Raw genomic sequence first — 12,855 nt, 5'->3', positions numbered from 1 at the left:
TGTCCATCGAGAGTCGATTAGCGTGTCGGGTTAATTGGAACGATCGCGGGATTCAGGCGAGCCTCGTGCCCAAACAGGGGCGACAAAAGGGTCGAGGAAGTTGCCAGAAATATTCCTCTGTCCTCCTCGAGGGAGTTATTATTATTATTATTATTATTATTATTATTATTATTATTATTAGTATTATTAGTATTATTAGTATTATTAGTATTATTAGTATTATTAGTATTATTAGTATTATTAGTATTATTAGTATTATTAGTATTATTAGTATTATTAGTATTATTAGTATTATTAGTATTATTAGTATTATTATATACGGGAAAAAACCCTTTAGAGTACATAATATACAGGTAAATACAATTAAGATTAAACTGTCCGCGTACTACAAAACAATAAAACGCTACAGCGAGGTTGAAAGATTATACATTCTGTGAAAAAAGTATTTCTTTTGTCGCTAAGTTGGCACAACTGTCCTCTATACTCGCGCGGAGTTTCAGCGTCACTTGTCATTTAGTTTGTTAACAGCGCGCCATTCTGTCAGTTCATCTCAAGTGTGTTTTGCGATTTTTACAATGGATAAAAGATATCGAACAAAGAATCTGTCTGAAATTTTGCATCGCAAATGGAATCTCGCGTGCCGAAGCGCTGAAAATGTTACACAAGCCTTACGGTGAATCGACTTCATCAAAAACACGCGCGTGCGAGTGGTACGGTGCATTTAAAAGCGGTCGAGATGCGGGGGAAGATTTGCCTCGCTCTGGTCGGCCATCAACGTCTTCGACTGAACTTCGCGTCGCTAAAGTAAAGGAAACGGTGGCTGGAAATCGTCGTTTAAGTCCGAGAGAGATAGCCACCGAAATTTCGGTGGCTCGCGAATCAATTCGTGCCATTTTAAACGATTGTTTGGGCACGAAACGCGTCGCCGCTCGACTAGTGCCGAAAGACCTGAATTTTCTGCAAAAACGCAATCGCGTTAAGGGCGCTGAAGACACGTTAGTTCGAGTCAATTCCGACCCCACATTCATAAAACGCATTGTAACTGGTGATGAGACATGGGTTTAAGAGTTCGACATGCAAACCAGTCAACAAGCTTCGGAATGGCGCCTTCCAATTCAGCCGAAACCGAAAAAAAGCACGTCAAAGTCGATCAAAAGTGAAGGCGATGTTGACAGTTTTTCTCGATTACCGCGGTTTTGCGCACTCGGAATTCTTGCCGCAAGGTAAGACAGTAAATAAAGAATATTATCTTAGCGTTATGCGGCGTTTGAGAGAGCAAATTCGTCGAGAAAGACCAGATTTGTCGAAAGAAAACTCATGGATTTTGCACCACGATAACGCACCACGATTATCGCGAACGAATTTCTGGCCAAAAACTCAACAAATCTCATCAAGCAGCCACCGTATTCCCCAGATACGGCTCCGACCGACTTTTTTCTTTCTCCAAAACCGAAATTACCACTTCGAGGCACCCGTTTTCAGTCGATAGACGACATAAAAGAGAATTCGCGGCGAGCACTGAAGTTGATTCCAAAAACTGCGTTGAAAAAATATTTTGATGATTGGGTTCATCGTTGGCACAAGTGTATTATTTCGAAAGGGGCCTACTTCGAAGGCGATACAATAAATTTCGATGAATAATACATATTTTGCGTGTCCATTGACCAATTCCCGGTACTTTTTCACAGAATGTACTAAGAGTTGGTGAAACAATTGATTCCGAAATGAATTCTGAGATATAGAGAAGAAATCTATATCCGCGAGGCACTGATTGACCTCCTCCATGGCACGGTTTATGGGGTCAGCGGTGATATTCCGGTATCTTCGGCTGAAAGAGGGGTGTCGGACGCACCAGTTAACATCTCTGATAAATTCGCGGGGTGGAATACAAGCTGCGAGCGCTGCGTAGGCTCCGCGACACTCGACAATCTCGGGGAGGGGTGAAGCGACCCCATGGAAGGTAGGCGTATCGGTTCGCAGGCAAATAGACAAGTGTCTGTGAAACCCGTTGACGCTGACAACCCTCTCTCGCGATGTTATCCCAGTGGCGAGAGAACGGGGATGTAGATCCCGGTGGTGTCGCATTGCGGCGCAGGGGGAGGGCAAAAGTACCCGATGTACCGACCTCGAAAAGTGCGACACACGATGCACTCGAAACTCGAGCGAGGCCGGACGAAAGTCGAGCGACGCCCCTCTGGATAGTATTCGTCGGGCCGAGCGGGGCTCTCGCGACCATTAAAGTCGCCGAGTGGATCCCAAGCTCGATCGCCGATGGAGAAGTTCGCGACCGAATGGAAATTTTTCATTGGCAAGATTCAGCTCGCGGAGTCAGTTTCGAGGAGGGGTTGGGCCGGCGCGGGGGTGGGTCAGGCGGGACGCGAGACCATTTCATTTCGGACTCGAGGGGAGAGCAACAGATTAATTGGGAGCTGGCTGTCCACCGAGGAGACGCTCGGTTCCTTCGTAATTGTTTTCCCGATCCGTTTGCAGGGCCGAGACGCTTCCTCCGGGCCCCGCGAAATATATTCACGGATATAGCAAATTAATCGCCAGTTGGTACTGCTAAACGCAGCAATCGCCTCCGAATAAAGGAGAATCGCGAGTCTCTCTGCTGTCCTCCGCTTACCGACGGAGGAAAAGGGGACAGAGAGGCACTGCATTCGGGGAGGATAAATGCGCCCGCTGAACGCCCGCGCCGGCAATAATTTCATCGCCCTCTGGTCGCGATTTTTGCCGCAGATATTTCACCGCTAAAAATCCGAATTACTTCTTGTCGATCACGTGCCAAGGACGAAAAGCTTTCCGGAGCCATGCTTCGCGCCGTCCTCCTTCGCGAATCGCCACATATGTTCCACATACGCGACGCCGCGGAAGACAAAGATTCCTCGCTCCACCCTACTCCTCCCCCCCCCCCCCCGCCCCTCGCCTCGCCGCCTCTGGTACATTACCGGGAGCGCCGCGAGACCGCGGGCGCGATGACGATCGGTTGGACGAATTACGATAAGGGTTTACGAGAGACCTGGATCGTAACGGCTCGATTCCAATATCGTTGAAATAAAGAAATAATTTAATGCCCCGCCGCCAGCGAAGATGTCGTGAATCTTTGGCGCGAGAAGAGTGATTCGTGGGGGCGCGATACGAGCGCCGCGCACCACGCGCAGTTATTCGAGAATCCGCCGTGTGGAACGACATAACTGTGCAGCATTAATGCCCCATCGATCGCGTTTTTTTTACGGTGTGTTCTCGAAAATACGAATCGAGGATGGAGCTGTCCCCGATGGCGTTTTATATCGGCTGTCTAAATCTGCAGCGACAGACGGTGCTTGCCCCGTCTCCACGGCCCGATCTAGAGACGCGGTAGCGTCTCGACGCCTAGTACACGAAAGACACCCTGTATATGTCGACTGTCGCTGCCGCTGTCATTTACTCGTCGCACGGCTATTCCAACTTAACCTGAAACTTATTTCATTAATATCTCATCACCATCGCAATATTTTCTAAATTTAAAGGCATTTTTCCCGTGTAAACCGCGTATAAGCTTTCGAATAAGACCAAATTCAATAAAATCGGTCCACGCATGACAGAGATATCGTAATGTCGTCTCGTGAATCAGTCGGAAATGGTAGGATTTTTCTTCTGATTCTTCTGATTCTTATTCTCCAACCAAATTTTGTCGACATAATACGTATACGCGTGTTATACGCACACCTTCGCTAGCACATGTTTCGTTCGTCGATTCGTCGACTCTCGGGACCATTCGGTGCCATTCGGCAGGGACCGTCGTCCGTCATTGTACGTATACCTGTGTATACTATTAAATTAACCTACAAAGTGTCAAATAACGTAAATTGTCAAAATCTGAAGTGTCACGAGTTTTTACACTGCATAGGAGACTGAATTATTGTCTCAATTAACAAGGTAAGTCGCCAAAATTTTTAATAGATTTGTTATGTAGAGTTGCAGACTTGGAACGTACGTGCATGCACAAAATAATATATTATAAGAAATTGCATTTAAATTGACAGATATTTTTATACCTGCAAACTATTTTCTAATTTAGAGTTTTTATGGATCTTGTAGAAATGAAGGGGACGCAGAGGCTTGGATAAAAATGAATGGGATGCACCGGCTTGGATAGATTGAAATGAAGGGGACGCACAGGCTTGGAAGTTGTCCGGAGAAGGTTCAGAGAAGCATCTTCTTTTGCGCAAGTTTCTGGTAATTTGTCAAATCAACTAAGGTAAGTCGACAAAATTTGTTAAAAGACATAGCACTAAGAATTAAGAAAATAGATTATGGTGGACTGCTTGCAATGTAGAGCAACTCGCATTAGCGAAGAAAGTACGTTGAAAACACATCTCCCTTGATGCTTTCCAATTTTTTGCGAAAGACATTTGTAATACTTTAATTGAAATCCACAGTAGTTGCCACGCTATTCATTGATTCATTAATTTTTTAGGTTTCCATTACCAATATTTTAATTCACAAATGAACATACTAAATTAATTTTATTCCAAAACCAATAAATTGTGTGTTGAAAATATTGGATCTCTTCGTTCATTTTTGCTGAATTATTACCATTAGCATTTAAATTTCTTGCAACAAGACTTTCTGCCATACGCTCTCACTTTCTTCGGACACATTTTGTAGTCTCTACACTTATAATAGCAAAATGCCACAATTTCTATATAAGTTCTACGTTAAGTTGTAAGTAAAATCACTAAAATGAGGAAATCGAAGCAGAAGATGATACAGTGTGATCTACGTCAGAGAAAAAAATTTATTGTGATCATAGTATTATATTAATAATTAAACGATTTTATTCAGCTTTGATGCTTTGTTTTCTTCTTCTGTTTGCTTCATATCTGAAAACTCAAATTTAAACCAATTCCACCAATCCACTGAATACGTGTAACATAATTTACATATTTAATCAATGTCAAAGTTTATGTTTAATTAGAAAATATTTAATAAACTTAGAATCCAAGGTGCACCATATTTACTGTTAAATATTTATATTTCTCTACATTAGAGTATGGATTAGCACCAATTTATTCAGATTCGTTCTTTGGAGAATACTACAAAATAATTTTTAAAAAAAGAAGGTTGTAAACTGTTTTACATATTTTATGGAAGATAATAATAATATAATATTAAAAATTATCTGAAGTCATTCCCTATGCAAATTATCTTTGTAAAAAGGAGTGAGATCTCCATAAAAAACTTCAAAAAAGTTAAAAAATTACACCAAGTACATGAAATCAAATAAATCAGGAAAAAATAGAAGATAATAATAATTACAAAATAAAAAAAAATATGTGAAATCAAAATGAGCTGCAAGTACATAAGGGTGCTTTCAGTGAAATACTTGGACTGGCGAGGCAAGGTATTCTCAGATCATCAATACCCATACCTTCCCTCTCGCCGGCTTTCACATAATTTGTCAACTTAAAGCTCTGACAATATGAGTACACTTTCATTATTTTGCGTTTTTAAATAATTCTTATTCATCGACACCTTGACCTTGACTCGCCAGGCCAAGTATTTCACTGAAAGCACCTTTATGTACCTTGCAACTCATTTTGATTTCCCATACTTTTTTTTATTTTGTAACTATTATCTTCCATTTTTTGTGATTTATTTGATTTCATGTACTTGGCATAATTTTCTTACTTTTTTTGAAGTTTCTTATGGGGATTTAATATTTCCAGCCGCTCAGGCTCTACGCTCGTACTACTTGCCTGGTTATACTACTTGCGCGGTGTAGGTACAGATTCATTAAGTCGCTCCACTCTCTCCTCTATCTCGTTCCTTCTCTCTCTCCCGACAAGAGGGCAAGAAAACATCTTATCCTTACCCATTTCGCCCCGCTCCGCTGAACCTTACATCCTGATTGGCCAAGGGGACGGGGAGCTCTCTTCCGCGTTCGAGCCTGTAGCGAAAGAATTACAGCCTTTCCCGTAACAATAGTCATCGACGGGACGTAAAGGCGTAGCCGTGGTCCAGCGGAATCCGCACAGACAAGCATCGAGCGTGTGTCAGCAAAAAAAGGGGAATCGCGGAAACGCTGCGTGCACGCTCGTGTCTGGAATCGCAGGATTCTGGGTACCTATCTTTCTTTTTTTTCTTCCTCTTCTTCTTGCTTCTTCCGTTCCGTTATCCCGGCGTCCCTCCTTTCAGCGGGATCTGTACGAGCGCGACGGTGCCGTTCTTGTCGTCGTTTCTGGACCGAAAAATCCGTCGAACGTGCTCCCGCGATCGCAATCGTGGTCCGGACTATCGAACGGATCGGCCAGACAGGAAGGAAAGACGCCGCGTCGTTTCTCCAACGAACTGAGCGTACGAGCGAGCTCCGCCGTTGTAATTCGGTAACTTATAATCCCCGGCTGGAGCGCGTACGGTTTATTGAAACAAGGAACCGGGATTAGTCTGGTGGCAGCTCTGGCTGACCCGGGAGCCAAAATCCCGCCGCGTGATGGACGATCGCGTATCGATCACGGGACAAGGACGAAAAGCTGTATCGCGAGATAACGAGGGGAACTTGAGACGCGGAGTAGGTGCGAATGCAGAGCGAAAGAGTGGGTGGCGATGAGGGCTGCGAACACTACCGCGAACACGGGCGCGCTTATATCTCGGAGTATCTAAGCTCCGAGTATTTATAACGAGTATATATATATATACGAGTGTACGTAGATAGAGAGTGGTTACGACTCGTTAAATAAATAATAATATAAATATATATATATATATTTTATATTTTATATTTTATATTTTATATTTTATATTTTATATTTTATATTTTATATTTTATATTTTATATTTTATATTTTATATTTTATATTTTATATTTTATATTTTATATTTTATATTTTATATTTTATATTTTATATTTTATATTTTATATTTTATATTTTATATTTTATATTTTATTTATTTAACGAGTCGTAACCACTCTCGATCTACGTACACTCGTCTATACCCTCCGGAGGAAGGACCCTCGGTCTCGTGGCGAAGTAAGGGTGGAGGTTGATTCGCACGCGGTGCGCGTAGCCTGTAAAAAAGTTAGGCAAACCGAGACTTTGGAACGACAGTGTATGTCGGTCGGTCCCGCACTTAAAAGGTTAAGCGCGTAGCCGGGAGGCCGGTAGGTTGAATATCTCCGCGGCTGGCGTCGCGGCGGTCCGCGCGCGCGGGGGTGGCATGGGCGTCGTTGGCTCTCGCAGGCAGGGGTGCCTTCGGCGGTGTCGGTGTCGATGTCGGTGTCGGTGGTGCTTGCAGGCTGGCTGCACAAGGGTTGGGAAGGAAAGGGTGGAAAGGAGGAGTTGGGGGGTGGAGAGGGGCGAGCGGGGTTGGAAGGCGGAAGGCAGACGGGCGGCAGACACCCCATGCTTATCCCCGCCCTTCCAACGACTCCCGGTCCGTGACTCACCAAACCGTTAAGGGATGAAGCCGCTCTGCTTTCACTGTACGCGCGCACACCACCGCAGAGAGACATTCGCAGATAGATCCGTGCGCGTGCGATCCTGGCCGCGTACACTCGCCGCCGTTGCTCGATAGCCGCGATGTATCTCCTGTTACGCTTCTACGTACACGCGTGCATACGTACGCGTAGACGCTAGCGGCGCGTTGTATTTCATCGCGGCTCTCCGTGTGCAGCTGGGGGTGCACCAGCGCGCGGCCACTCGCACACGCACACGGCCGCGCGCACAGAAACACAACACGCTTCGAACCGCTCGGTGCATTACACCGCTGTCTCTCTTTCCCGCTCTTCCTCCCCGGGGTCTCTCTCTACTCTCTGTCGCGCGGTTTGTACTACACTCCGAGACAGCAGGGGTCGCGAGGGCGAGGGGTAGCGAGAGGGACATCGGGAGCAAAAAGAACGAGTCGCCTACTGAAAAATCCACCCTCTGACCGCTACAGTCGTTGTCCGCTCCGCGCTTCTTGCTTCCTTTTTCCCCCCCGGCCGTTCCTGGATCGATGATTAAAAGTTACGAGAACTCGAACGAATCGAATGAATTGAACGAATCGAACGCGCTCTCCTCATACGTTGGCCCCCGGAGCGTTCGGGAGGGCGAGCGCCTCGCGGCGCTTCGGGACGAAGGGCTTTTCTCGATCGTCCGTCGTAACTCACCGCGCTCGACGCGGGTAAGGGATTGTACGACCGGCGGAGGAGCAGCTCGCTCGAAAGGCTGGCGCAAATTTACGAAAGCCGGCGAGTAATGCGAAGGGACCGCGACTGCGGCGCGTTTATTCGCAGCTAGAACTTCGAGAGGCTAAAGTTACGATCCACCGACAGGTTTACTTACTCGGGGGGGGGGGGGGGGTGGAGTGGTTGGTTCACCGGGCGCATCCAAAAAATCGATAAGGAGAAATCTCACTGGGAGAAAAAGGAAAGCCGAGGGAAGTTGCGGCGATTCACGCGGCGCGTTCCTTTCTGATCGAGCGGACGCTCTTCTCTGTTGCTCGCAGGGCGAACGCTGAACGGACAGCCGCTATTGGAGTTCCCGATGTCCAGCGGGGAGCCGGCCCTGGAGCCTCTGAGGATCAAGAGGGCCACGCTTTGGGCGCGTGTCGAGTTCAGGCATGCCCATCACTATCAGCACCATCGGCAGGGCCAAACCAACCAAAGAAACATCACTCTGTGGGTGTTCAGGGTGCACTGCGGCAACACCACGCACTTGCGTGGAAAGGTAATCACGATCCGCATACTACTTGCCCAGTTTCTTTCGCTTACCTTTTAGTATCCTCCAGTAACGCACTCAGGATTTAATATTGGGGGTAACTGAACTTTTAATGCAAATTCAATAGAATTCGTTAGGTGATTATGATAATTTGTTTAAAAAATGAAGTCAAGTTTTCTTTTCTTTTTGAAAATTTATTTAATGAATAGAATTGAGATTTCTTTTCTTTTTAAAAATTTATTTAAAGAATAACATTGAGTTTTCTTTTCCTTTTAAAAATTGATTTAATGAATAAAATCCAGTTTTCTTTTCTTTTTGAATAATTATTTTAAGAATAAAATCCAGTTTCTTTTTCTTTTTAAAAAATTATTTAAAGAATAAAATTGAGTTTTCTTTTCTTTTTAAAAATTTATTTAAAGAATAACATTGAGTTTTCTTTTCCTTTTAAAAATTGATTTAATGAATAAAATCCAGTTTTCTTTTCTTTTTGAATAATTATTTTAAGAATAAAATCCAGTTTCCTTTTCTTTTTAAAAAATTATTTAAAGAATAAAATTGAGTTTTCTTTTCTTTTTAAAAAATTATTTAAAGAATAAAATTGAGTTTTCTTTTCTATTTAAAAATTTATTTAAGGACTAGATTTGAGTTTTCTTTTCTTTTTAAAAATTTATTTAAAGAATAATATTGAGATTTCTTTTCTTTTTAAAAATCGATTTAAAGAATAGAATTGAGATTTCTTTTCTTTTTAAAAATTTATTTAATGAATAAAATCCAGTCTTCTTATCTTTCTGAATATTTATTTTAAGAATAAAATCCAGTTCTCTTTTCTTTTTGAAAATTTATTTTATGCATAAAATCCAGTTTTCTTTTTTTCCAAATTTATTTAAAGAATAGCATTGAGTTTTCTTTTCTTTGCACAAATCTCTTAATTACTTCAGCCGTGGTTACATTAATTTCCTGTTTCCATTTTTTTCTGTGGGTTACCAAAGCTCCTTGCCCCCCTCTGAGTGCGCCACTGCTGGATCCTTTCGCGGCCCCGCGAACACAGGCAGCAGGAAAGGACGGAATGGCTCTCGCGCCTTGATCCGATTTCTATGAATTTAATCACGTTAAAACGTGCCGCAATCTTAAGCCGCCTTGCCAATAATTTGTCCAATATTACTAGCTACCGTTGGCGGGTTTCAGCCGATCGGGAAGCTTCAAATAGCACCGTCTAGAAATCTGTACATAGCCTGTGTCGTCCGTGGCGCGCCGCGCGCGTTCGTTCCGTAGCAACCGTAAATGGTAATACCGCACGGTTTCGCAGGAGCTCGGGCAGCACCTGGAAATGGTGACATCCCTCGGGGTGAACGTCGGGCAACTGGGCTGGCTGAAGTTCGACGTGACCAGGGTAGTGAGCAATTGGTACACGTCGAACAGGGACACGGCGAGGGACAAGTTGACGTTGCTGGTCGACTGTACCGGATGTGGCTCGCACGTCTACGTGTCGACCTTCGACGGCCACTCGCCGCACGTCATCGAGTCGTCCTTAAACGCAAAAGGTACCAGGCAACCCCCGCTGCGGCGCCTCGCGCACCGTCCCCCTGGCCAGCGATCTCACCTGCCGCTTTCGATTCACGGCGTTTCAGATGCTCAGGACCCGGACAGACCTTTCCTGGTGGTTCGCACGGACCCAGCGGCTGTGAAAAGGGTTAGAAGACGGGCGGTGGAGTGCAGCGGCGCTATAAAGGGCCAGTGCTGCAAGCAAAGGTTCTACGTGAACTTCTCTCAATTAGGCTGGGACGACTGGATAATCGCGCCTCAGGGGTAAGAATAACAATTAAACGGCGCGGCCGAGAGAGGCGACGGCGAGCGGAATCGATCGTTCCCGCCTGACACGGCCAATTAATCGGGATTACTAAAGCGTAATTCTCGCGATTGAATAGCTCTCGAAAACCCCTGCCCCGCGGGGGCAGTATACCCAGGTATTTGTCTGACAATGCATCGGCGGTATCGGTCGATAATCGCGACAGTAATATTATCCGGGGGTAGGGGGCAGGGGGTTGTGTAGACGAGGAAAAAAAAGGAACGTTAGACGGTAGCACGCGACAATACTTTATTTACGCGGAGACCCCTCGCCCTGGCATCTCGTCCCCCGGCATTCCTACGGCATCCGCGTGAAATCAGAGTGTCGCTTACAAGTGCAACGGCCCTAAACCCTTAACTTACAAGCAATTATTGCAAACAGAATCATCCCGAGGCTTAACGCCGCCCGTGCCACTGCGCTACGTAATTAACGTTACACCTGTTTCCCCGAGAATAAAGCGCGTCAACCCTTAACCGGTGACGTTGAGTCTTCCAGACTCCGGCAGAATTATCTCTCCTATATTCTCCTTCATTCCACGAAGGCAACTTTCAGTGATTCTAAACAAAACATGCAGAAATATTTTTTCTTAAATATGTAATAGAGTCACTAGTAACTCAAAACTAAATTTAGAGCGATTCCACGTCACCGTTTATGTAACAAAGTCTGACTGGTCACCGGTTAAGGGTTGACCAGTAGATTCGCCGCTTTGATCGGTTCTAACGTTACCTCGCGACTCCCGCTAGCTGTTTTATCACTCGCCCGCTTGTAACCGCAGCGACCTTGCGATTCAACGGCTAACCTGTTGTTAATCGGCTGCAGATACTACGCGAATTACTGCAGGGGAGACTGCGCGGCCGGGCACAGGACACCGGACACCTTTCTCAACTATTACACCCACGTGATCGAGGAGTACCGGAAGATGGATCGCTTGTCCGGCATGCAGCCGTGCTGCGCGCCCCTCAAGTTCTCGCCGATGTCCTTGATCTACTACGGCCCCGATTCCAACATCATCAAGAGGGATCTGCCGAAGATGGTGGTGGACGAGTGCGGGTGCCCGTAAACGCGTCCACCTGCTCCGAACGGAAGCCGCCCGCGACACGGCTCGAAGCGCACGTACCAGAGCGGTTCGCCACGGTATCAAAAGGAACTTACGCATCGCCCCTACCGATCGCCTCGAGTCCGCGCGACTTTGGGCACGGTCCAGGCGAGCCTCGACGCGCTCCGACTTTGTTAGATTCGTTTGTAGCTTCACGGACGCGTTAGGAGTTCGCTCGAGGGCCAATCGGAGGGAGAGGACGAGCGGAGGGATCGATCCGCGTCCGATCGTCCTCGAGCCAGGGTCCCGAAGGGCTCCCCGCCGTCCGATCGCGATGGACGGCGAAACGGACGCGAGCGGATCGTCGGTTTTAGGCGACTCTAGATAGCCTGACGAAAGGGCTCGCATTCGGAGGCGACCCAGAAACGTGGAGCGAGAGGGACGGTCGCACTATCAGAGAAGAAAGCGTTTTCCAGCGAGGTTTCTAGCTAGTATAATAAAATTGAATTACACTTGAGGCGTTCTCGAAGCGGGACGCGAGGGAGCGGCGTAAGGGGCGGTGCAGGGAGGGCGAGCGAGGGGGCGAGAACGGAGGGAAGGAGGGCCGGAGGGTTGCGGAGAGCGAAAGAGAAAATTGTAGGGAAACCTCGGTCACTCTCGGGACACTCAATTTTTACGAGATATAATATGTTATAAATATATCTATACTATTCGTCTCCACCGCGACTGTAAAAGGATAACGCTGGCTGGACAGGGGGGGAGGGGGTTGAACGAGGAAGTTTCAAGGGACAAGCAACCGAGATTCTTACCGAGAGCTTACTCTTTTTCTTATTAGTTGCGCGACGATGGAATAAACAAACTGAAGAAACTAAAAACTAATGAAAGTAAGAGAAGACGGTGAAGACACGTTATATGTATATGTAATTTATAATATCTATATATATAATATATATTATATTATACGCTATATATACATATATATATATATACATATATTATATACACGAGAAAAAAAACACACACGAGGTGATTCAGTCGAGTATAAATACTTTGAGCGTGGGTGGTAAAGTTTATATGTAAGTGTAAACGATAAAAACTCAATCTGATTGCCTTGTTTTTTATGCGAAACGTATGAAAGTATTGAGTAACGATTTAGTAAAATGAAAAAAAAAGTACTATTAAAAATCTTTATATGTATATACATATATATATTATAAATACCATATATATATATATATAAATATGAATATAAATATAAATGAAATATAAATATACACGTGAGGGATGAAATG

At 45.2% G+C, this 12,855-nt stretch overlaps 1 protein-coding gene across 1 annotated transcript in view; it reads left to right on the top strand.

Moving 5' to 3' along the window:
- Actbeta (inhibin subunit beta) overlaps nucleotides 1–12,855 on the top strand; it is a 34,577-nt gene extending 21,722 nt beyond the window's left edge. Inside the window, exons 2-5 of the mRNA XM_076824924.1 lie at nucleotides 8,470–8,690; nucleotides 9,988–10,222; nucleotides 10,310–10,487; nucleotides 11,347–12,855. Coding sequence (XP_076681039.1) covers nucleotides 8,470–8,690; nucleotides 9,988–10,222; nucleotides 10,310–10,487; nucleotides 11,347–11,587 — 875 coding nt within the window. The 3' untranslated portion in view covers nucleotides 11,588–12,855. The remainder of the gene's footprint in view (nucleotides 1–8,469; nucleotides 8,691–9,987; nucleotides 10,223–10,309; nucleotides 10,488–11,346) is intronic.

Source organism: Andrena cerasifolii, chromosome 12 (genome assembly GCF_050908995.1).
Source record: "Andrena cerasifolii isolate SP2316 chromosome 12, iyAndCera1_principal, whole genome shotgun sequence".
NCBI classification, from domain to species: domain Eukaryota; kingdom Metazoa; phylum Arthropoda; class Insecta; order Hymenoptera; family Andrenidae; genus Andrena; species Andrena cerasifolii.
Note: the sequence above shows the minus strand (reverse complement) of the source record. Positions and strands in the feature narration are given on the sequence as shown.